Source organism: Brachycentrus maculatus, unplaced genomic scaffold (genome assembly GCF_059751285.1).
Source record: "Brachycentrus maculatus isolate JH-2025_06_01 unplaced genomic scaffold, ASM5975128v1 h1tg000048l, whole genome shotgun sequence".
NCBI classification, from domain to species: Eukaryota; Metazoa; Arthropoda; class Insecta; order Trichoptera; family Brachycentridae; genus Brachycentrus; species Brachycentrus maculatus.
This window is the reverse complement of record NW_028280802.1, coordinates 226,238-250,035: the sequence shown is the minus strand read 5'-3', so window position 1 is coordinate 250,035 and position 23,798 is coordinate 226,238. Positions and strand designations below refer to the sequence as shown.

General features: G+C 33.1%; 1 protein-coding gene across 3 annotated transcripts in view; it reads left to right on the top strand.

Annotated features, from left to right (window-relative positions):
- Positions 1 to 23,798, top strand: part of LOC148312228 (homeobox protein araucan-like) — a 113,770-nt gene that overhangs the window by 82,425 nt on the left and 7,547 nt on the right. For all 3 annotated transcript variants that reach the window (XM_088277609.1, XM_088277607.1, XM_088277608.1), the window contains exons 3-4: positions 1,805 to 1,923; positions 19,320 to 19,639. In XM_088277609.1, the coding sequence (XP_088133735.1) occupies positions 1,805 to 1,923; positions 19,320 to 19,639 (439 nt within the window). The remainder of the gene's footprint in view (positions 1 to 1,804; positions 1,924 to 19,319; positions 19,640 to 23,798) is intronic.

Below are 23,798 nucleotides of genomic sequence, written 5' to 3'. Positions count from 1 at the left end.
TGGAATACATATTATATGGTAGGCATATTAAGTACTATATAACACAGTTACATCAAATGTTGATCCAAAAGCGGCCCACTGGATTGATGACTTGCGTTGGAACTGAATTAACGGTTATACCATCATTTTCTTTGGACATTCGTAAGATCAACTAAGGCTTCTTTAGATGGATCATTATTTACCATATGTTATTTTAGCTTAAATACACTAAACATTACATAATAATATTCACAATAAGTATGTCTGAAAATGCTAAACAATAGATAATTCAATTATTGTGTAGGTATATCAAAGTTTGGGCATAATGGTAATAAGGAAAGAGAATAAAACCTCATTTTACGAGGTTTTATTATTCGAACTAAATTTAATATTTCGTATTTTTAACACAATATTTTGGTGATTTTAAGTAAATTTTTATTATTTCTTTCTTTGTTTGGTTTTGTTTGGCCAATAAAAATGTCCGGATAAATAAAATAATTTAATAAATCCATTAATATTAGTTAGAATATTTTACACGAGGTTCATAAAAAATAATAAAATAAAAACATGTTTTGTCGGGAGTCATAAAACGATCAATTAAGTTCATAACGTGAAACTAAAATAAAACATAAAAAAAATGTACTTAACCAAAGTATATTTTTATTTATATATGTCTCACATCTGGAAATTCGTAAGCCAATATGTAATTTTATGTCGGATTGGAACAGTGCATATCTGACCAAAATTCAGGGGAGCTTTTGCTGAAATTTCACTTTTATAGTTCACATAAAATTATGGAAATTCTAAACTACACAACCCCATTAACATATTTTCGTTCTTTTAATATGTTTCTCTAAAAAATGCTTTATTTTATTACCATTGCGATAAATTGCTTTACGACAAAATAAAATAAAGCATTTTAGCCTAAAATTATCGTTTTGATTACTCTGGTAAATTGTTTACCGATTTACAATAATGGTTGTATAAAACCAAAACATCAAAATTGTTGTATGCAGTTTTTTTTGTACCACTATCAACCAGAGGAAGTCATTTAGTAATTGTAATTATTATTTTCGTCATAAATTCTTACAACAACCAAAAACATTTAAGTTAATAGTTCTTGAAAATGTAATTGAATTTTCTGTAAACCTTGTATCCGCCAATTTCAGATGGTGTGTTTTTAGCCTTATAACTATTACAAACGCCTTATCTTATGATGAGGTTCATGGTTTTTTTTTTATCAGAAAACTCTTTTCATTATCATTTTTTAAAACGTTTACTTTGACATGTGTAAAGATGTATCAAAACGCATGTCGCAATATACTACTAGTATATACAAACTAACATATTACTACTTTTTTTGCAAAAAATGTAAGTAATGTTTGTTGATAACTACTAAAGATTTTAGTCTACTAGTTTCGAGACGTACTTGTCTCTTCTCTCAGGCCAATCATTATTCCAGCATTGTGACAATACTACACGTCACTACCATAGCACTATTGACACACTTTCAACTACTCAAAATATTAATCACATGCGTTTTTAGTCGACCCGAAACCAACATGTACTGGAACTTAGATTTAAGAAAGGACTTGATTATGGTTGAAGGGACATAGAATGTCATCTAGTCATACATGCCCTCCGATTACTTACTGACATTTGGGGTTGCATACCAGTACTTTTGCTGGTTCTTGTCACTTGAATGCTATTTATGTATACGAGTTCTTTGATAGCTGTCGTTACTTAATCTTAAGTATTTTTATTATTAGGTATAATAAGCGTCATTGTATATATTCTTGTAAAGTACCTGTATTTTCGTTTTCAGAGCAACCCTTACGCTCTGAAGGATGGCTGTGGAGCTGGGGATATGTCAGCCTGGACGTCAGCGGGACTCCAACCTACCACAGGATACTACCCCTATGATCCTACCCTTGCGGCTTACGGGTAAGGAAAAAACTATCTAATTAAAAAGCAGTAAACGTAAAAAAGAAAATCCAATCTCCTCTTTTTTTCACACTCTATAATACTTTTTAAAAAGACTCAAAACTAGGCATTTAATTAATCAAACCAAGGATTAACTAACAGACGTAACAATTATGTCCTTTACAATAACTGGATACTTGCAATCTCATTAAGGAGTATTGCAACGTAGCATTTATATATTTATATATATATATATATATATATATATATATATATATATATATATATATATATATATATATATATATATATATATATATAATTATAATATTATCGTAAATTCTCCACTCACGAATGATATAATAATAAATTAAATTTAAAAAATACGAAATAACGACCAAAAAGTAGATAACCGTGAATTTGAATTTAAAAAAACTTAAAGAAAGGTTTTATTTTTTATTTTTAAATTCTCTAACTCGAAAAAGTAAAACAGTGAATTAATAATATGATAAGAATATTATTTAATATGTGTTTATCATTTCGGATTTTTTGGTACTGTTTTTTAAATCAATCATTCACAATAATAATGTAAAGAGTTTGCGGTAAAAAATATAAATATGTGTATCAAAATACTACGAAGCGATCTCTCTTAAGTATACCCCTCATTTTTTATTTGCTAATTATTTTATGTAACTTGGAAATGGCATATTTCTTTTTTACTTTCATACGTTTCAGTGAAAAAATGCAATAAATATTACACTTAAATTCTAATATGTCTAAAGCGTTATAAATTTCAACGAATTAATGTGTTTGTTTTAATTACGATACATTTTGCGAAATTTTATAAAAAATACCACAATGAAATTTAAAACAGTCGTCTTCATTTATTTTTTATTACTACATATCTCTATTAAAATTAAAATTAGCGTTCATTCTTTAACGTTTTCATGTTCTTTTGCTTGCTCTCTTTCAGTTGACTTCTGAGTATATATAATTAAATTATTTAACTGATTACTGTCTAACTAACAAAATGGTTTATCACCCCAGTGTTAGAACTATTATTCTTACCGGGTTTAATTTCAGCTGTAATTGTTTGATTTGATTCATTATTCCTTGATTGAATGTTGTTCATAATGATTTTAATAGGAAAATAGAAATTTATCCAATTTATTTAATTAAAATATTTATCTGAAGGTGGTTAATTGATACGTGATTAAAAATGCATTTTTTTGCAGAAGTTAATTATTTAAATGATTGTAAGAAATTTATTTATTCAGAAATGTACACAAGCTTATAAATAAATACCTTGTGGTATTTTTTCCATCGCGTGTCCAGTTCCGGTATTTGGCATTTGTAGAATAATTTTGTTCAATCAATATACATATTCTTGTTCGTAATACTGTAGTGACTGGAAAAATAATAAATCCATTTGATCATTTGGAAAAATAAAATATTATGAAATCCTTTTAAATCGTTTACGTTTATGACCTTTATATTTTTATATTTTGAAAGAAAATAAATTACTATTTAAGATTAATATAATATAGCATGAAAATATTTTTCTCACGTTTTTTATTCTTTATTGTAGCTTTTAAAATTGCCTTCGATAGAGTCTTTTTATTCTAAAGATTTATATTTTAAATAAGCTGAATATTTAATTTAATTTTAAAATGTATTGATCGAATATGAACAAAAAGGACGAGAACAACGTCATAGAAAAATGAACAATATTGCTATTAGGTAATAAAATACCCTGGTATCTGAATAAAATTCCAGTGTCACCAAGGCACAGTTTTGATGCCATAAAGATAGCACATAAAATACCATGTCATCATGTTCGAGATTGTGACTTTTAGATCTAAAATTTGTAAATTTGTGACTCTGGCAAAGACATAATGGATTTTATTGTATCGTGCCTGTTACCTGTTTCGCCAGTAATATAATAAATAACGATTTTATTCCGAAACGTCACATATTTAATGTCAACAGTAAAGTTTGACGCCACCCCGAGCCTCATTGGTAGACATAGATAGATATCAATGCCCGGATATATAAAATTTATAAACTTTGTCGGGTATTACTTCGATCAAGATGAAAGTGTTCCCGATATTCAAACACGTAAAGGCACTAAATATTGGGGTTGTGTAGTCAAAAGGAACACCCGTTTGTCATCAAAGGGGACTCGTCAAATCTGGTTGTTCGATCTATTTATGTTAATGTTGAAACAAACATGTAATCAATTGTTTCCATTTCGTTGTTTCTTGGCCAAAAACCCGTAATTTATCGCAGTCAAATTAATGATCGGAACCTTTAATATCTGGTTCATAAACGTCTGTCATGCCAGCGGACACGTAAACCACAATATTAAATTATTGTGTCGAGTTTCAATACCTGAAAGACAAACAGATCATTTATTTAACAAACGATTGGGTAACGCATTTTATGACGTAGAACGTAGGCATCAATGAATTATAATTGGATAATAGTAACAACAAAAAACACAAAAGGCGTGTTGGGAAAATCAAAAAGACAATAGACTCGCCAACAGCAACTTCAATGGAAAATTCGAGCTCGGTTCGGACTTTGGAACATGTCACAATTACACATTTACTTTTAAATATATGTACTAAAATTCGAGAATGAAGGCGATCCCATCAGATGATATTTTATGTCAATGATGACTGCTAAAATAATTTACAAAATGCACCAACAAATTTTATACTTATATATAGAATAACAACAACAAAAAAACTTAATTCAACCATTATATTTTAAGACTATACACGACTTGAAATTGTATACAATTTGCCATAAGATACCAAAGAAAAGACACACCGAGAGTCTAAACAAAGTTAACACCATAAATTTCTAAAGCCTTGTCAAGACACATTAGGGAATTGTCAAATTATGTACAAACTTTACAAAAAAGAAAAATGAAAATTATTCCGATAAAATGAGGTTAGTCATAATAAAGTAATATTTTATGGTATTCCAATCAATAAATACATTTAAAGGACATTTGAGAAAAAATATTTTAAAATTGACACTAGCATGGACATATTAACAGAAAAAAAGCAGATATATTTTTTGCAATTATTATTATATAAATAGAATGAAGTATCTTTAATTTCATAATTAGTTTTATTGATTTATTTTACTAAAATATTTTCAATATTTTTTAACTAATTTAAATAATAACAATTATTTTTTAATTTTTGTAACTTTATTTTAGAATTAAAGCTTTAAAAAAAATTATTAACTTTTTTAAATCTTAGTGCAGATTATTATAATTGTTTCAGAAGTATAAAACCAAACATGAAAAATTGAGACCTGAGTAATTTTAATGCCCACAACGTTTCGGCATTCGGTAGTTCAAACGCAAACATTTACATTTTATCATATAAAGAATTTCTTCAAAAAAATTATGTAGATCTGTGAAAAAAAATAAACACCATTTTAATAGGAAGCTTTATTTTCCATTCAGTTTATACTCAATTGCCATATTTATTTTAACTTAATACTTTAGTATTTATTAACGATTTCCATTGTTTGATTTGCGGGTTATTCCTTCAAATAAAGAAATTAATACGGGCCGAGTTCAATGTTATTAAAATATTTAACTATAACAATATTAATAAGAGTTCAGTTTTATTAAATTGCAAAGTTTTATTAAATTAAACATGCATTCCTCATATCGCTCAGTCCTTTCAAGAACGTCATAAATAAATAAAAAACTTGATTTTTCAGGAGAACGTTTTTAAAGTTTAAAAATATAATACAATTTACTAAAAATAAATATCAAGACACTTATTGAACTTTTAACTGTGCAACAGATCTTTTTAGGTTAAACCTGGAGGCTTTTGTCTATTTGAAAAATAAATGTTTTTTTTTTTTTTAAATAATTAAATAATACCTTTTCTTCAAAATGCAAAAACATCACTTTCTGCCCTGTAGCAAGTAAATATTAAGTTGAAAATATGCCTCTTTGTCTGGGATATAGTACATTTTCTGGGCATTCCGAAAACATGCACAACTGAAAATTGACGATTTTTGATTTATGACGTTCTTGAAAGGAGTGAGCGATATGTGCTCGTGGATTATTCCTTCTAATTTGTCCACGTTTAAAAAGACTTGATCATGCTCAGTTTAATTCCTTCTTCTTCGGCCTCTGTATTATAAACTTCATTCGCTTCATATATTCGATTTACCGTACCTTTCTCACTCATTCGTTTCACTCGTGTAACAATTTCGACGCACCTTTTTTCAAAATTTACCGTTAGTGCTTATCTCTATCTTACATCCTTCCCATGTTTTGCCATTTGAACATATATTATACATCGTTTAATTTCACATCGGTCTGCGTGATCGTATTTTGACTGCATTTAGTCTACTTTCTTCCTTATTTGCCAACACATACATACTTTAAATGGAAGGGTCTTGATTGATATTGATTGAATCGCCAAATTGGCGAATTGATCAAGATAACACTGTGATTATATGATGCAGTGCCCTATGCACCATTGGGGTGCGGATAAGATAAGGGTATGAAGAAATTGAAGATATATAAATGGCACATAGCAGCATAATTCGTACATATTTGGTTGGTATAATTCAATGGTTAACGATCAAGGTAATACTTCGTTTATATGATACAGTGCCCTACGCACCATTGGGGTGCGGACAGAGGCGTGCACAGAGTTTTAATCAGGGTAGGCAGTAGGGTTGGGTAATGATAAGGCATAGTAGGCACTGGTCGTGTTTCTATATGGAACACGAGTAATCCTGGGTAGGCACTGCTTTTTTGCCTACATAGAATGCACGCCTCTGGGTGCGGATAAGGTTTGCAGAAGTTGAAGATATATAAATGGTAAATATCAGTATTATTCGTTAGGTTTATGTAGATATTTGGTTAATATATTTAAATGTATATTATTATGTCCGCCTCCGTGGCGTAATGGTAAGCACGTTAAGCTACCTTACTGGAGGTCGCGGGTTCGATTCCCAAGGGAGGGTGAGTATAAATATTAGTGATTTTACACTCTAATATGTATTAAATATTAATCTGGGCTAGTCCCCAAAGCGTAGGAGTGATCACATTGCCTTCATATAAAAAACGATCAACATAACACTGCGACAATACAACGCAGTGGCCGATGCGCCTCTGGATGCGGATAAGGGTTAGAAGACGAAGAAGGTATTTAAATGGTACTTGGGTTTTCCGAAATTACGAAATAGCAACGTTGACAATAGCGCGACGCGGTGCCGACGTTGCGTTGTTTGTTTAATGAATTGGCGGCCATAGTAGTCGCTATCGCGGTGCCTGATCTCTGGCGCATTGTTTTCAACTGAATGGAAAATATGAGTGAGCCTACACAACACGCGTACAGTACGTGACGCTTGTGTCGATGTACGTGGAACACGCTCCGAGCTACGTGAAGCACGCATGATTTTATTATGCAGCGTGACAATCAAACTCTAGCCTAAATTTGCATCGTATAAACAGACATACTTTTTTGTTGGATTCCATATACAATATTCAGATTTAGAAATCAGTCCAATCAAGTTACTTTTTAAAGAGCGCGCTAATTTGCCTTAAATTAAAGATACTTTCATTAAATTATTTTGTTGACATCTCATCAAAGATGAAGAAGAATATGGAAGTCTGGGCATTTACGGGGCTGACGACCGTCATAGGCTGGTTTAAGTGATAACTTTACACACGTGTAACATTCACCAATTCTACCCATTATTGACAACCACACTACTCAAATTCTTGGAAGTTCTATATATGAACCAATTTAAAAAACCATGTTCTTGAATCACTAGAACTTCAATAGAGACATCTATTGGTGAGATGTAAAGAAGCTTTTTATTAAACAGAAACTCTTATATTAGCATGTGAGGTCCATATCCTGGATTTCAATCACACACATGAGAAACGCCAGAAAATACCATTTTCATTTTTATTCTTAAGCTTATAATTTGACCAGATAATTTATTTACAACATTTTGAGTGTGTCCAAATACTTGTTCACAAAATCTGGATTATCTCCAATTACAGGAGTTATTTTCATATTATTTTTTTCTTTATATCTCACCAATAGATGTCTCTAGTGAAGTTCTACTCTCAATTTCTAACTAATGGTGGAAGACCATTCAACGCTATCGGTCTCACATAGTATCAAAACTAAAAGGGAGCAATAGGAGAATAAAAACAACCCGATCGCAGTCGAAATGCGATCATACAGACGATTGTGCGGCAAAACAATGCAAGGTTCAGATTATTGATAAAATTAAGAAAGGCGCCTTTAAATACTTTGGTCACGTGTTAAAAATGAGTGAGAGAGAAACGAACGGTAAAACAATCGTATGACATGAATACATTTGGAAATAGAAGTTGAGGAAGTCTGAGGAAAATTTCTATTAATAAGCACATCAAATACTTAAAAGTGGAAAGGCCAGAAATTGGATTAATTCGCCGGCATGTGTAAGCCAATGACAGGGCATAAGCCATAGAAGTGCTAGGACTTCCCATCTAAAAAATATTTGTCTTGATATATATTATATAACTTAGGAGTTATTATATTTACAACAAATTTATCTTAAGTCCGTGTTCGTGAATTTGACTGGTTTCCTGTTTAATTAAAATGGATCTCTTGTGTAATGTAAACTAGACCGACAGTAACTTCAAAGCAAGAATAGTTTATTCAATCATTAGATAAAGGGTTGTTATTGAGTATCTGTTAAGTGTTTGACAAATAAAACTGTCAAAGCAATCTGGCATAGGTAAAGATCCCCTAACAGAATTCGGAACATTAATTAAAAGCGTTTATAGTATTTATAGTGTTCATATAACTACCCCTTTAGTAGTTGTTACGTCACGGGAACGACGCTGGCATTTTGTATTATTTCTCTCTTTTAAAATTCCCCGATCTTATTTTCGGAACAGGGGTTAACTCCACTGCGAAGGATAAAAGTTTTTTAACAACTGTACAAAGCTCTAAAAAAATTCTATGTTTGCCGCTTTTAGACATACCGACAGCAAGTTTTGTTTCATATTTAAAATTTATATAGGACGCAATTTCTGATAATGTTAAACACTTAATGGATCGGTATTATTTTGACACTTTTTTTTTAAAAATCACGATAATTTCGTTAGGTACTCTCAAACATTTTATGAAAAATGTAGTCCGCAGTCTTGCGATTAGGTTTTACGAAATAAGTACATTAGGCTTTATATTTTTTTATTATTTAAGAAATGATTAACATTTTAGATTGCGCTTTTAAGTCACTGACTTATTTATTATGTATTCACAGTACTAACTTCAAGTAAATTAAACACTACGACTACTACTATCCTCACACCGTTTCACTGCAGGGGTAGGCTGAGAGGATGAGCTGACATACACCCCTAGCTTCCTTCACATCCATACATCTAGTCATAAATGCAGTCCGATTACGTTCACTTTTGACGCCACCGGATTTTAGGTTCTGATTGTGTCAAGTCTTTTTCTGCTGTCTGAGAGTATGTCAGGATAGAAGAGTGTGGCATTCCATCCTCTCTGCCTATCCCTGCGGGGAAACGGTGTGATGGTAGTAGTAGTAGTAATAGTAACATACCTATGTATATTTATACAATGTGTACATAAGTAAGTCTAAAACCTGTATCGCCCTTAAATAGCAGATCGCAGAGAATGACAAATAGAGCTAGAGAGTATACTTTACGATCTGTTTTCGGCGGCTGTCACACTATGAGGTAGGAATAATCGTTCACGATCCCCTCCCCATTCATATGCTGTGCGTCTCACAAACTAAAATACCGCCATTTCTTTTATTACCAGATTAAACACATATTTCACGAGCAGGCGTCAAAGAAAGTAATGGCTTAACGACTCGTAGCTGACGGTTTGTAAACAAATTATGAAAAAGCACTTCATGTGTATGAAAACATGTACATTGAAATTATCATACCAATATTAGCTAGAATAATATTTTATTAATAAAGCATAATTACTATTTTTAATCTAAGTTTTAGTGATATTTACTAAATAGTCAAAACACGTGTCACAATACATTTAAAAAAAGGGATATTTATCAAGTAAAACTTGAATTAAGAATGGATAGATTTTTTCACAAAGTGACTGCCAAATCATGTAATCAAATTATTAATTAATTAATGTGTACTTAAAAATCTACGTTTGATTTGTTAATTCATGTACAATTATTATAATATTTAAAAGTAATAAATTTGGATTATTTATATAGCGCCATTTTTGTAAAATACCATCTCAAGGGTTATTCACTACTTCAAGGACGCTGTATTATATTAACCAGCCATAGGGCAATATTCAATGAAATTAAAGGATTGAAAACATTATATACGCTTACAATGATGATTATAATTATTATGAATATGTTTTTTTAAAACGAGCAATTGACTTACTATTACAACTCTTATGAAGAGATTGACTCGAAATTATTTTTAGCAAATTCTAAAATAAAAATTAATTCATAAATTAAAAATGAATGTGCGACCACTTTTTTAAATATATTTCGAGGACCAAACAAATAATTTGTGAAAGGTAAAAAATAATAATTGAGGTATTTATGATTTAGGATAGTATAAGATTACATTTCAAGCAACTTCTAGTGTGTTACTTAGCAATAAGTGTGTTATTATTATACATTAGTCCATGCATATGTTTGGGAACACTTAACTAAATATTAAAAATAATACATACATATTCATTCAAAATATTTGAAAACGGAACAAATAAGTGTTCATTTTCTTTAAATTTAAAGCTGACAGCTTAATAAAGATTAATGTCATGTCATCGATCACTTTGCTAAGTAAAGTGTTATGTTGTAACTATATTAAAGTGTTGTATTCTAGAAACCAATTAAAATCAATCCGAGTGCATTATTTTGTAGTTTATTTTTGTTTCTAACAATAATTGATTATGTTTAATTAGATATCTTTCTAAGGTTGACATGTTTTCACGATTCAAAGAAATGCTGGGACCTTTTAGTGGTAACAGAAATGCGGCGAACTGTGTGGTAAAATCGTCTCGACCGACGTAAAAAGAATATACATTTAGTCGGACAATTTGACGTCGGGAGTCATTCGAGGTGTCGTATATTTCCCGTCTAGTCATTCACTAAATTCCTTCCTTTGCGCGAGAATGAAACAAAAAATCTCGTGTGAAAAGATTCCGCATTTAAACGAAAAAAAATCTCGCCTAGTTCCTTTTTGACACTTTTTTCCATTTGTTCTGGACGGTGATATAAAAGTGGCGAATTCTCCTTTTAATGCGGTGTAGAATAGAAGGATAGTATTTATTAGTTGGGCCGTGTGAACACATCGTAGCGGTCCGTAGGTATGTGGCAAAATCTCAGGGTTCGAAAAAAAAGGCGAGAAGAAACAGCGTTAGCTATACACGCCAATATTTTACTTAAAAAAACGATCAGTCGCCATTCTTCCGAAAACAATTTTTAAAGAGGTATTATATTCACAGCACGGTCTGCCGCTAAGCTAAGAGTGATGGTGATAAATAAGATTCTCTCTAAAACGGTATTAGTATTCTTATCTCGCTTACAAAATGAAACAAGGAATTAAGTTAAGCCGGCAGTTCTACTACCTTAAATCATCGTTTCTTTGTTCAGTGACGAGTCACGTTGGCAGTTGTTAACAGCTGCCGTCGGCGTCGCGGCGTTACTTCGAGCAGTACATTTCACAGCTAAGGTAAAAGAAGTCACGGGCATTGACAAATACTCTACAAGATAATAATAAATTACTATATGTATTTTCTTACATGTTGATCCGTATTTTTTACTATTAGGTACGTACAAATGCTATCGTAAATAACATGTTTACTAGTATAATTAGTAATAATGCAGATGAACGTTATTTTTATTTAGTTATTTATTTATTTATCAAACCAATGTCAATGAAACTTTGTCAATTTTTCGTTATTACGAATTTAAAACAAATAATGAAATGTACCGCTGTTGTCATTGGCGTTACGACTCCAAATTAAATATGAGACGTGAGTTTAGGTTCTAAGTGTTTCATTTCACTTCTCCTTTCTTCCACTTTATCATTCTCCGTTTCTTACTTCCCGACTGTCACGTCTCATTCGGCTAATTGTGTTGAATATATTTTCATTTTTAAACCCCTATCCTACGCCTAATTACGTACAGACGGCAGTCGCAGACATGTGACAGTACCTATTTCTGTCTACCTACATATTGTGTACGAGTATGTATTCCGGTGCCAGTAAGATGAATGTCCTCGCGAACGGTGGGGCGTGAAACGAGAAGATTTGTGTGTGTCTCTTGTCTCTAAACAGATCTCACTCAAGTCGAGAGCGATGTCTCGAGTGTTAAAGGTCTTATGCACGAACATATCTTCACTATTCCGGAACGGGGAATTCTGACCAAACACACCGCGTTGCTTTCGGACTTAATCTATATTTTTATTCTCGAGTGATTGCGAACAGGTCTACTTCTGGTTCACCGCTAAATTTTAGTGGGTATAGGAGGATCGTCTCGTCTCGCGAAATGGTTCGTTTAATGGCCGATAAAGCAGTCGGAGTGTTTACTTCCCTCGCCGCAGATTTTTCCCGGTTTCCCGGAGAATAAGGGGATAGTAATTTATGTGGGTAGGTTCGGGATAATTGGACACACCTTTCCAGTGTTGGCGCCGCTAAACGCCCGACAAACTGGAATCCGCCATGAAACCAATTTCGCGTAGCTTTGTTCCGCCCTCCTTTTAGGCATTCCGATGCGTGCGGAGCGCGGAGTGCGGCGTGCGGCGTGCGGCGTGCGGCGTGCGGCGTGCGGCGTGCGGCGTGCGGCGTGCGGAGTGCAGAGTGTAGAGTGCAAAGTGCGTAGGCCGTGAGGCAAGCCGGTGGCTCCTCTCCTCCTCTCCTAAGTTCATTTGTAAAAATCCCTTCTCATGGGAGGAATTACTTTTATTTGTCGTGACGGCGACGGACTCAATTAATATTCCCTTTTAACACCGTCGCTGTGTGGACGGTTTTTCTAATTAACCCCAACCGTAATGCTCCTATTATTTACTACCCATTGTGAAATGGACATTTTCAAAATGTAAAATGTTATCCCATATCTAATTTAATTTTGAACGCTTAATAATTTATTCACTTTTAAAAAGTTTGTGATGACTTAATTACCAATATGTTAACTTAATTTTTAATCTCGATAATTCCTATGGTTTTGTATTATAGTTACTCCAAAATGAGATGATACGTTATTAAATGATGGGTATGTTTCGTTTAATTATATAATTAGATATATATTTCGACTCTTTAAAGTAATCTTTCTAGCGCAACATGCCTACCGTGTAGCAAGTTAAATTAATTAACAAAAGGAACTCCTCTAAGATTCAGGTAATAAAACGGCGGATATAATGATTAATCTCGCGATAAAAGAAAAAACCGTTCCACCCTGTCGAAGGTTACAAATGTTCCCCATCTCCCCGGGGCCTCCCTTGTACGAGAGCTTATTCAGTATCCCGAAAAGAGCCACAATGGTAAGTTTCAATAAGAATTACACCGCCGGCGAAGCTGTTACAAGGGAAAAACACGATCGAGGAATAACAAGCCGTATTTCAATGGGTATAAACTCCACATCCGTCGGCCCGCTCTCGGAGCTTGGAGCGTTTCATTCAGCCGGTCGGGGAAGGGAAAACACGTCTCTCCTTGTAACGGAGGAGAATAAAGAAGTTTAACCGCGTCTTTCCGCGCACTCCGCTACTTGCGAGAAAGGGACGCGACATAAAATGGCGGTCGGGAGGTATCGATTGGCGGGAAACCCGCGGCGCCGCTTTCCCCGCGCGGGCAGCGCCGCCCGGCGGCCGCGCTCCTCTACTAATATTACTCGGCGGGCTCTGTACTCTACACTAATGTCGATAATTAACTTTTCCAATTAGCCGACATTTAGTCTCCAGCTTTACTCTTGGAAATTAAACGTTATCTCCTGCCGATCTTTCTATTGTCATACGTACATACATTATTCACATGCCACTTAATTATCGCTATTTATATTTTTATAATCGTTAACGCAAATATTACGATCATGAATCAAAAGCCATGTTATAATAAATGAATAACGAGAATACATTTAAAAAGATATTTTTTTAATAAAAAGTAGTAAATACTTTTAATGTTTGAAATAAAACCCTCGGAACATGAGCCAGAATCGCAACAAATCATCCCTCAACCGGAAATATCTGTCTCCAAATCAATATCCCCAGAGAAAGAATACCGAATAAATTCAATCCGAAAGTACAAAAGAATATACTTTCCATACATATATCATGCGGACATATTGAAAAATACGTTTTCTGTGAATGAATGGTTACGATTTCGGTCTTGTTTCTAGCAAGGGGCTTATATTTTCGCGTTCGACGTTATTTTATTGGTCTCCTATGACCACCTTTCTCTTGTTAACTTTTTACCGGAAAAATAGGAAACCTTTTACTGATCGTAGTCGCTGCGGGCAGTGCTGTCACATGCATTAAAGAAATTAACACAATATTTATTATCAGTAACTATGGATAATGAATAATGTTAATTTTTGTCATACCTAATTCTGTGTATTTCATCAGGTTGCTACTTGTCAGTCCATTATATTAGGTATATTTCTATTATTTTGAGGGGGGTATGAATATAATACTTTTTGTTAAGACTATAAAAAATATAACTTCCTGACAGCTTTAGGTGCACTCTCAGGAGCATAAATGTTATATCAATCGAACAAGTTTAGGGTATAGCTACCCATAAAGTTTGACGGGCTACCCTTGGGTTCCGTTCGTCACTACGGCGTACCTTATAATGGCTTCCGAGCCCTAGTAACACGTACGGACACAGATATATCAATTTAACTATACCGTGTTGATCTTATCCTACTAATCCAATCACACTTTTTGTTTGATTTCATAAGCTTTACTTTAAACCTTCCAAGATTTTTCCCCCTCGAAGCTTTATTCAGTCTCTCGAGGACTTTCTCAGGATTTCGCATATCGTATTATATTGTAATAAATAATGTTCTTTCGTTTTCCAATATTTTATTATCCTTTCTTCGCTCCTTTTCTCCACGGTATTTCAGGGTATTTGCACATCACTCATATTTAAGTCGTTTGATATGATCTATGTAGTCTGTTAGATGGAACTGAAGAAATATTTTATTCAAAGCCCTTTTTAACGTTCGAGGGGAAGTGATATAGACTCGACATCACTCGGGGCCGCTTATTTAATAATTGTAAGATTCCTCTTCACGTACTTCTGTAATACGTTCGCGGAGTACCTAAGCAGATCTGAATTGTTCGGCGTTGTTTCGGACTGGAAGCTAAGGTTATCGAAGAAAGATCTTCAGCTAATAGGGAACATGAAGTAGCGGAGGCTAGAACACCTTATTTGTGTAATAATATCCCATTGAAGAATTTCCTCTCCGTCCGTAACAATCCTTTGTCTAGAGCCCCTTTGGCAGCATTGTTGTGTATTCGCAGCGACTGCAGTTACGGCTGCGGCTCACGGGACTTAATAATGCCTCTTAAAATAAGGCCTGTAGATTTTTAGTTTAATGGCTTAATAATAAGAACATTGTTACGAGTGATACAAGTTATTATTCAACCAATCAAATAACTACGTACACCACTCAGAGTAGTAATATCTTTTTTTTATCTACCCTATATACCAATTATCTTGTTTCAGCACAATTAAGCGCTTATCGCGTATCGTATATTTTTGTAAGTATTTTCAATTAGTGTCTAAATTTACTATAAGATATGTACATAGGCGTCTATACGGGAATAAAACAAAGCTTGTTATTAATTGGAATCATTACAGCAACAAGTAAATAAACCGTTTACGTCAGTCTAATAATAAACTTGTTACTTTTTAACTACTTACGCATGTACAAAACTGTATTTTTAATTACGCTGAAAATTTAATAAAATTTACTTAAAAAATATAAATAAAAATAATTTGTGTCTATTTCTCAGTAGGTTAAATCTATATTATTTTTGACATCTCATCAAAGATGAAGAAGAATATGGAAATAGTGAAGTTCTATTGATTCAAGAACAAGGTCTCTAAATTGGTTCATATATACAGAACTTCCAAGAATTTGAGTAATGTGGTTGTCAATAATGGGCAGAATTGGTGTAAAGTGATCACTTATCATTATTGACAATCACACTACTCAAATTCTTGGAAGTTCTGTATATTTGAACCAATTTAGAGACCTTGTTCTTGAATCAATAGAACTTCACTATTTCCATATTCTTCTTCATCTTTGATGAGATGTCAAAAATTATATGAAAATAACTCCTGTAATTGGAGATAATCCAGATTTTGTGAACAAGTATTTGGACACACTAAAAATGTTGTAGGTTAAATCTATCCTTAAGTGTTTAACAATCGGATATAAAGGTGTCTCAAAACAGGTAATATTAATAAGAATAAGAGGATAAATATTTTAAATAACACCATTTTCGTGAAAGAGTACATCAATGGTGTTTCCAGTAAGGATCGCAAATGATGTTACATTCGAAGGCTCTTTCAATTGAGAAAATTCCTCGGCGGAAAACTAAAATAAACACACTAATTTCAAAACACGTACCTACCGAAAATAATTATTGTATTTTGACACCAACAAACGTCTTTCTCGAACATTTCCAGGTAGGCGAGGAACATTAAATTTATACGTAACTCTAAATAATATTTCTCCCAAGTCACGAGTTCAATATAAAATACGTAGGTTAGTACATATGTACATATATACTAGGTACATTTCCGAGAGCTGTTTGCTCTTAGGTTCATTACGTTACACACACTTGGATAAATTGCTCGAACAAACATCCACAAAACGGGTCCACACGATACATAGACAAGCTTTCGTATTGCACATAAGGGTTGGCTTATTTTAGACATAATTTTAAGTACTTTTACCGGTTTATACGTGCGACTTCATGTTTTAAAAGGTTATGTTTTTGTACAAACAAGTTAGATGCTTGGGTTGAATTTGTAATATGTTGCATATGCAGTAGACCAAAGTATTCGTAACACCGTTTATAAATATTATTGTACAATAAATTTTTATTATATTATTGGATTTTTTAAATGAAAAAACCACAATAAAAAACATTAAAATAACAAATTTTTACTTTATTTTAAGATTTAATTTTAATATTTGAAATCTTAAGTGATTTAAAAACCAAGTACTAAATGTAAAACGAAATAAATTATTACTTAACTTATAAATAATAATTAACAAGTGTATTTAACATAACTTATAGGAATACACAAAAATAAATAGGGCATGAACACATACGCACACACACATATATATGTGTATAATTTATTTATATATATATATATATATATATATATATATATATATATATATATATATATATATATATATATATATATATATATATATATATATATATATATATATATATATATATATATATATATATATATATATATATATGTATATATATATATTTATACATATATATATATATATATATATATATATATATGTATATATATATATATATATTTATACATATATACATATGTATATATGTATATGTATATATAATATATAAATATATATATATATATATATATATATATATATATATATATATATATATATATATATATATATATATATATATATATATATATATATATATATATATATATATATATATATATATATATATATATATATATATATATATATATATATATATATATATATATATATATATATATATATATATATATATATATATATATATATATATATATATATATATATATATATATATATATGTATATATATATATATATATATATATATATATATATATATATATATATATATATATACACACACACATGTAGTATGTTTGGGATTTAAAAATATTGAGACTTAACCGGGATGTACCGTTTCAAAATGAGTGGGATACGAACTAGCGTGCGTTACTTGTACTTCAGAAAGTATATTGGCAAATGAATATTAACTATGAAAACCAAATCCTGGGTTGAGAATTCACGTCTTGGGCAGCAAACGGCGGAGCATGTCCACGGCAAAACAAGTCGATGGAATCAGTCACGACCCTCAATATACTCGTAACTACAATACAACAACTAGGAACGACTTACAGTGCACGATGTTTATGTACTCACCTAATAAGATATGCATATTCCAAACCACAAGAATATTATTAAATATATAAATCCAATTAATCTCAGGAGCAATATAATTGTAAATAATTCAACGCCATTGAAATACAATTATGTAAATATGTAAATATTGCATATCAACCCTTTCTTGGCAAAACACCGTTGAAGCCAGTTATGTTAGATTGGGTTAGTTAGATCGTTTTATAGGCGTAATCTTGGAACTTGATACGAAAAAAACTCTCACACTTTGTTAGATTCCTTGAAGATTTTTATCAGATCAAGCTTTTTTGTTGTTGATTGGATAAAAATATAAACACATACCTTTTTTTAAAGTTATGAGTCGATATGTATAATTTTATCGAATTTCCTTTTAAATAATCAAAATACAAAATTTTGTTATTTAAATATACTTGTCATCTAACAATTGATACATTGATTTGTTATGATTTTCGTCCTCATAAAAGCAAATTCGTATTACTAAAAATATTTAAATATGTTAAAATATTTAAGAAGAAACTGTTTCTGTATACCTACTTTCATATCGCAATTAAAATGAACAATGCGTTGATTTTGAGCACCACAGCGATTCTTATTTGTTAACTTCTGATCTGAAGCGTTTAACTCCATTCTGAATTATTTTACAAAAGAGATTAAAAATATTATTTTTTAACCGTAAAGTTTTATTTATTGATTCCAAAAATACACTTTTTATAAGTGCGAAAAGTACATTTTTAGAATTGGTAAATTTCAGCTAATTGTGAAAACATAATGTTTTTTCTATATTCAATGGAGTAATACAGTTTACGGACTAAGCCGACAATATTTATTTTGTATTACAGCTCGTTTCATTTAACAAAATCATACACTCTCAAATTGCTTGTCGAATTGCATGATTACCTTTTAAACCCTGTCCTTGTTCCACACTAACAAACTTTTTCATGATTTATTGGATTTTTTAAATCAGCATCTTTATGTGTAGCAGAACACAGTAATTACGAAAAAGTTGTTAATTCCGTGGATGTTTTATTTTTATTTGTATGAACCTTAGGTAGTTTTTGCTGAAATTCTTTCGAGCGTTTAATTACGTAAAATTTGTTATTATTTTAATTAACCAATTGAAATATTTATAAATAAATAATTGAGTTTTATAGTTAAGTCGTTTGATTACAATTATAAAAACTTTGTCTACAGATATGGAGCCGGATACGACCTTGCAGCCAGACGCAAAAACGCAACTCGGGAGTCCACCGCTACCCTAAAGGCGTGGCTGAACGAACACAAGAAGAACCCCTACCCCACCAAGGGGGAGAAGATCATGCTCGCCATCATCACCAAGATGACCCTCACGCAGGTGTCCACCTGGTTCGCCAACGCGCGCAGGAGACTCAAGAAGGAAAACAAGATGACCTGGGAGCCAAAGAACAAGACGGACGATGACGATGAAGCCATGGTTTCCGACGACGAGAAGGACAAAGATGACTTGCTGGAAGATAAGATGAAGGGTCCAAAAGGTATGTAGGGGACGGGCGCCGAAAACGGCTAAGGCGGGCAAAAAGAATTCTTAAAAAAATTATGATCCTTAAAATAATACTTTCTTCGTATACTGCTCCTTATATTTATTTATTTATTTCCTTCGAATAAATCAGATTTCAGATACTCTAAAAAAATCTATCATATTTATTTATATTTATTGATAATTCTTGTTGCCCGCCCTATGAAAAACTTACTTGGTATTTTATTTTATTTAAAATAAAATATACATATATATTTACTTATATTTTACATATTATAAATAATCAACGGTTTAATATTAAGATGACTAGATTACTAATGACGTATTGAATATCATGGTCTTTGTGTTGGTCTGCTGGATGTTATTACTAGTGAATTAGAAATGTACAATCTGCCTCAGTAGAAACAAAAGTTGACCTATGTTTCTTGCCCGCCCGTCCCCCCCAACATGATGTCAAATTGCTATGCCATTCTGTGCGATGCGATCACATATCTTAAACCAATATTGCTAATTATGTTAGTTATTTCCTAACGATTCCGTCATGTTGTATTTGCTTTGCGATTTATATTTTTGTAAAACTTGCTAGCGATTCGATGTAACATATATTTGCAATTGTTTAATGTATTTCGAGTATCAGCATTGCTCAACTTTGTAAGATGTCGTTGTAGAATGCCGCAATATAAATAATGTGTTTGAGTGCTTTCTGAGGTCTGGAACGGTTTCTCATTTTAGAGAACAAAGCGCGACGGGGATCGTGTTTACTGACAGTTCAGCAGAAATACAAACAGCCCCCTACCCTTAACCGACTACCTAAATAGCCGATCTTTTAAATCCCACTTTAGTTTTATTGGAGAATAATTCAGTAAGTGAATTATCTCGCTCGCAGAGAAGGGCGGAAAGAAACCGAGCGTAACCGCTTTTCTCTATTCCGGATTTCCTTCTTGCGGTAGAGTACTCTCTATCGTGCGTCCCTCTCTCTCGTAGGGGTGGAGCACCCTCTGATACGCGTATCGCCCATCTCTTTATTATTTGTGCAGATATACTCGTATTCTTACGCCATTTATTATGTAGGCTGCGTGGGGTAAATCTGAAAAGGGAAACTGCGCCGAACGCTTCGGAATGGAGCGGTACCCACTCTCGGCTCCGGGCGCGGCACCCTGGGCCAGCCGCTCGCAGCTCCCCGCGTGGACCGCACAATACGTATTCTTGGCTCCTCTGGCTATACAACGAATCAATGGTCTTTTTTTATTTGGTACCGATATATTTTATGGAAATTCAAATAAAAACAGTTCGTTAGGTAACCATTAAAAATATTACCTACGCCATATGTTTAATTTTAGCCAATATAGCGACCAATTTACTAATGAAGTACAATTCGAAAATTGAACATTTTTCCCTCTGATATATAAAAAGGCAAAAACTTAAATAGAAAAGCGATCGATTTCTGACGAGATTTCCGAAATAAAGCAAACAAATACTCGAACACGTTTGCACACAGCTTATAACAATAAATCCTACGAGTATAATATAATAGAGACAGAATTGATTGTTTCCCCGAAACCTCCAAAGTGAGAGTCGCTAGCCGAACTGCCTGCCGACTGTAAAAGGGTGGGGAGGGGAGGCACCCTCCCCACCTCCAGGGATGAAAGCTCTTAATATTGACGTCCGTGTAGCACGCAGGAATGCGTGAGGGGAGACTAGATTTGTGTCGGAGAAAGCGTTGGTCCACAAGGGAAAGGGATAAATAAAAGCTTTCAGAATACATACACGGAAGGACTTGGCGGCGTCGAGAGCCAAACTGCGAATAGCAAACGCAAGATGAGGAAACGCGATACAATACACGAGCGACTGTCGAGGAACACGTGTATTCAAAGCCCTTTCATATAAGTGCCATATTACTTACTGAAACTTTGGTTAGCTCGGTGCACGGTGCACAGTGCGTTGGCGAGAGGCTGACGCGGGCGTCCCACGACTCCGAGTTGCCTCTTGCGAAGGAAGGCGCGCCCCGCTTTTCATTACACACGCTGCACTCAGTGAGGCTCTCCCGCAAAGTGGGGTCGTTCGTAAAAATATATATCATAATAAATAGACTACGCACGGGAACTTTATTGCTAGAACATTCACTTCACTATTGATTTTCCGTCGCGTCAAATATGCATACCGTGACGATTCTCCCGTTATTTTATGGTATATTCAAAACTGATTCTCTTCGGATACCGTATAAAAAATATTTTTCTTAAATTTGAACTAAATGAAATATTTAATACGAATTAAATCATTTTATATCGTGAAACTCCAGTTTTCATTTTTATGTTGCGTATAACAAACCTTTATTCCGTAATAACATCGCGAATAATCTTACCGTTGCGTTAAGAGCAGTATAACGGCGTAGGCTTTAAAAAATAAAGTTATCAAACATTAGGGAAGATGATGAATATAAAATAGCTTATTCCCGTGATATTAAACTGTAATGGAGCCGACATGCGTAAACTGCCCGGAGCATTTTAGGGTTTGTAAAGAGCAAGATAAAAATCTGAATTTGAGCCCAGGAAACGATGATTTCGGTAATGAATGAAAATAATTTGGCGGATAAGTATCTTAATTCTCCCCTTCGGTCTCCCTAAAAGCCAGAGCTGTGAGCATTAAGTGAGGGAGAGTGGGCCGGGGTGTGAATTTCATTATACCGTTCAGAGAGCCCCCAAACGTTATTTGATGGGTCACGACTTACTTAGATGCCCCTTCATACGCACAGGGCAAACAAAGTTACTATGCACCCACATACAATGGATCCAACACATCCAACACTTTCGAGAATTCATCGGGAGTTTTGAGAAAATCAAATTTTCATATTAAAATCTATTATATCAATATTTGGTTTTGGTTTTAAAGAAAACCTCATAAAACTGAATAAAATACGGCGCAAATAATGGTTAAAAGCTTTTGTATACGCTCTGTAGGCATCGGAGCTCCTGGGGTTGCTCCGGCATTTGGCTTCAAATAAAAGCCAGAGGGTGAAATAAGAAATAAAGAGGGGATACGGAGGGCCACAAGTGGTGTTTTCACTTTGCTAATCGGATAACCACTCTGCAAATGGTTCATTGCGAAGTGATCGCGATTTCTCTATTAGATTTTAAGGTTATCCGTTCGGTAAACTAATAATAAAGACATATGGTTCTAGTCGCATTATCTCGAGAGAAGAGGAACGAAGAGTAAAACAGACGCGTAGTTTTATTAAAAATATCATTATCTATAAACATTCATTTATTTATTGGAAATAGCAGACCTGCGTCATTGATTTAAAAATAGTTTTCTAGACCTGTTTTTGTTTAATAAAAAAAATAATGAAATTTAATTCGACGTGTCTAAAAAAGTTTAATCAATGAACAGTCCATTCGTTTTTTTACCACTGATATAAAAGGTTTTTATGAATGAGAGGAACCAGATTATAAATAGTCGGCCGGTAACATTAATTAGTGTTCTCAAACAGCGCGATATGTTCGCGTGGAGCTAGCGGCCCATACCCAAATATGTATTAGGGCACAGATTGATGGTCATCCTCGACGCTTTGCTATTTCAAGTATGCGGACTTGTGGGAGGGGTTGAAGTATCCCAGGCAGAGACACTATTAAAAAGAATTATTGGGAATTAAGAATCCAAATGGACATTCAAATGAAGCGTACGAATATATGAGCGCATGTTACCACACGCTGTGTCGACTGAAGCCAAGCCAACACGCTGTCTCTGCAGATCGGGCCATTCATCAATACCGGCGGGGCACTCACTTCATTTCCTAATAATGTTTGTTTAAGCCTTTCGTTCTTCATCTTAAATTCCGTCATGTTTTTATTTCATCCGATAAAAATATTATTATAACTCGATTAGATGATATAGTTCGGCTGTTGTTTCAGTGTTTAAAAAACGACGATTCGAAATTTATTCGTCTTTAGACGTACGGAATTCGAATTATGGCCAGCGCGGTGAGCGATGATGTATTCCGAGGTGCGGTCGCGATATTCGGCTATTTTTCTACTTATAAGTCGTTCTGTAAATTGAACAACCCGCTGATTAGACAACTTTTCGGGACAGGGTATTAATTGAATTATTCTCAATTAAAATATGTACAGTAATTTGACAAGTGTGTGTTTGATTATTATATT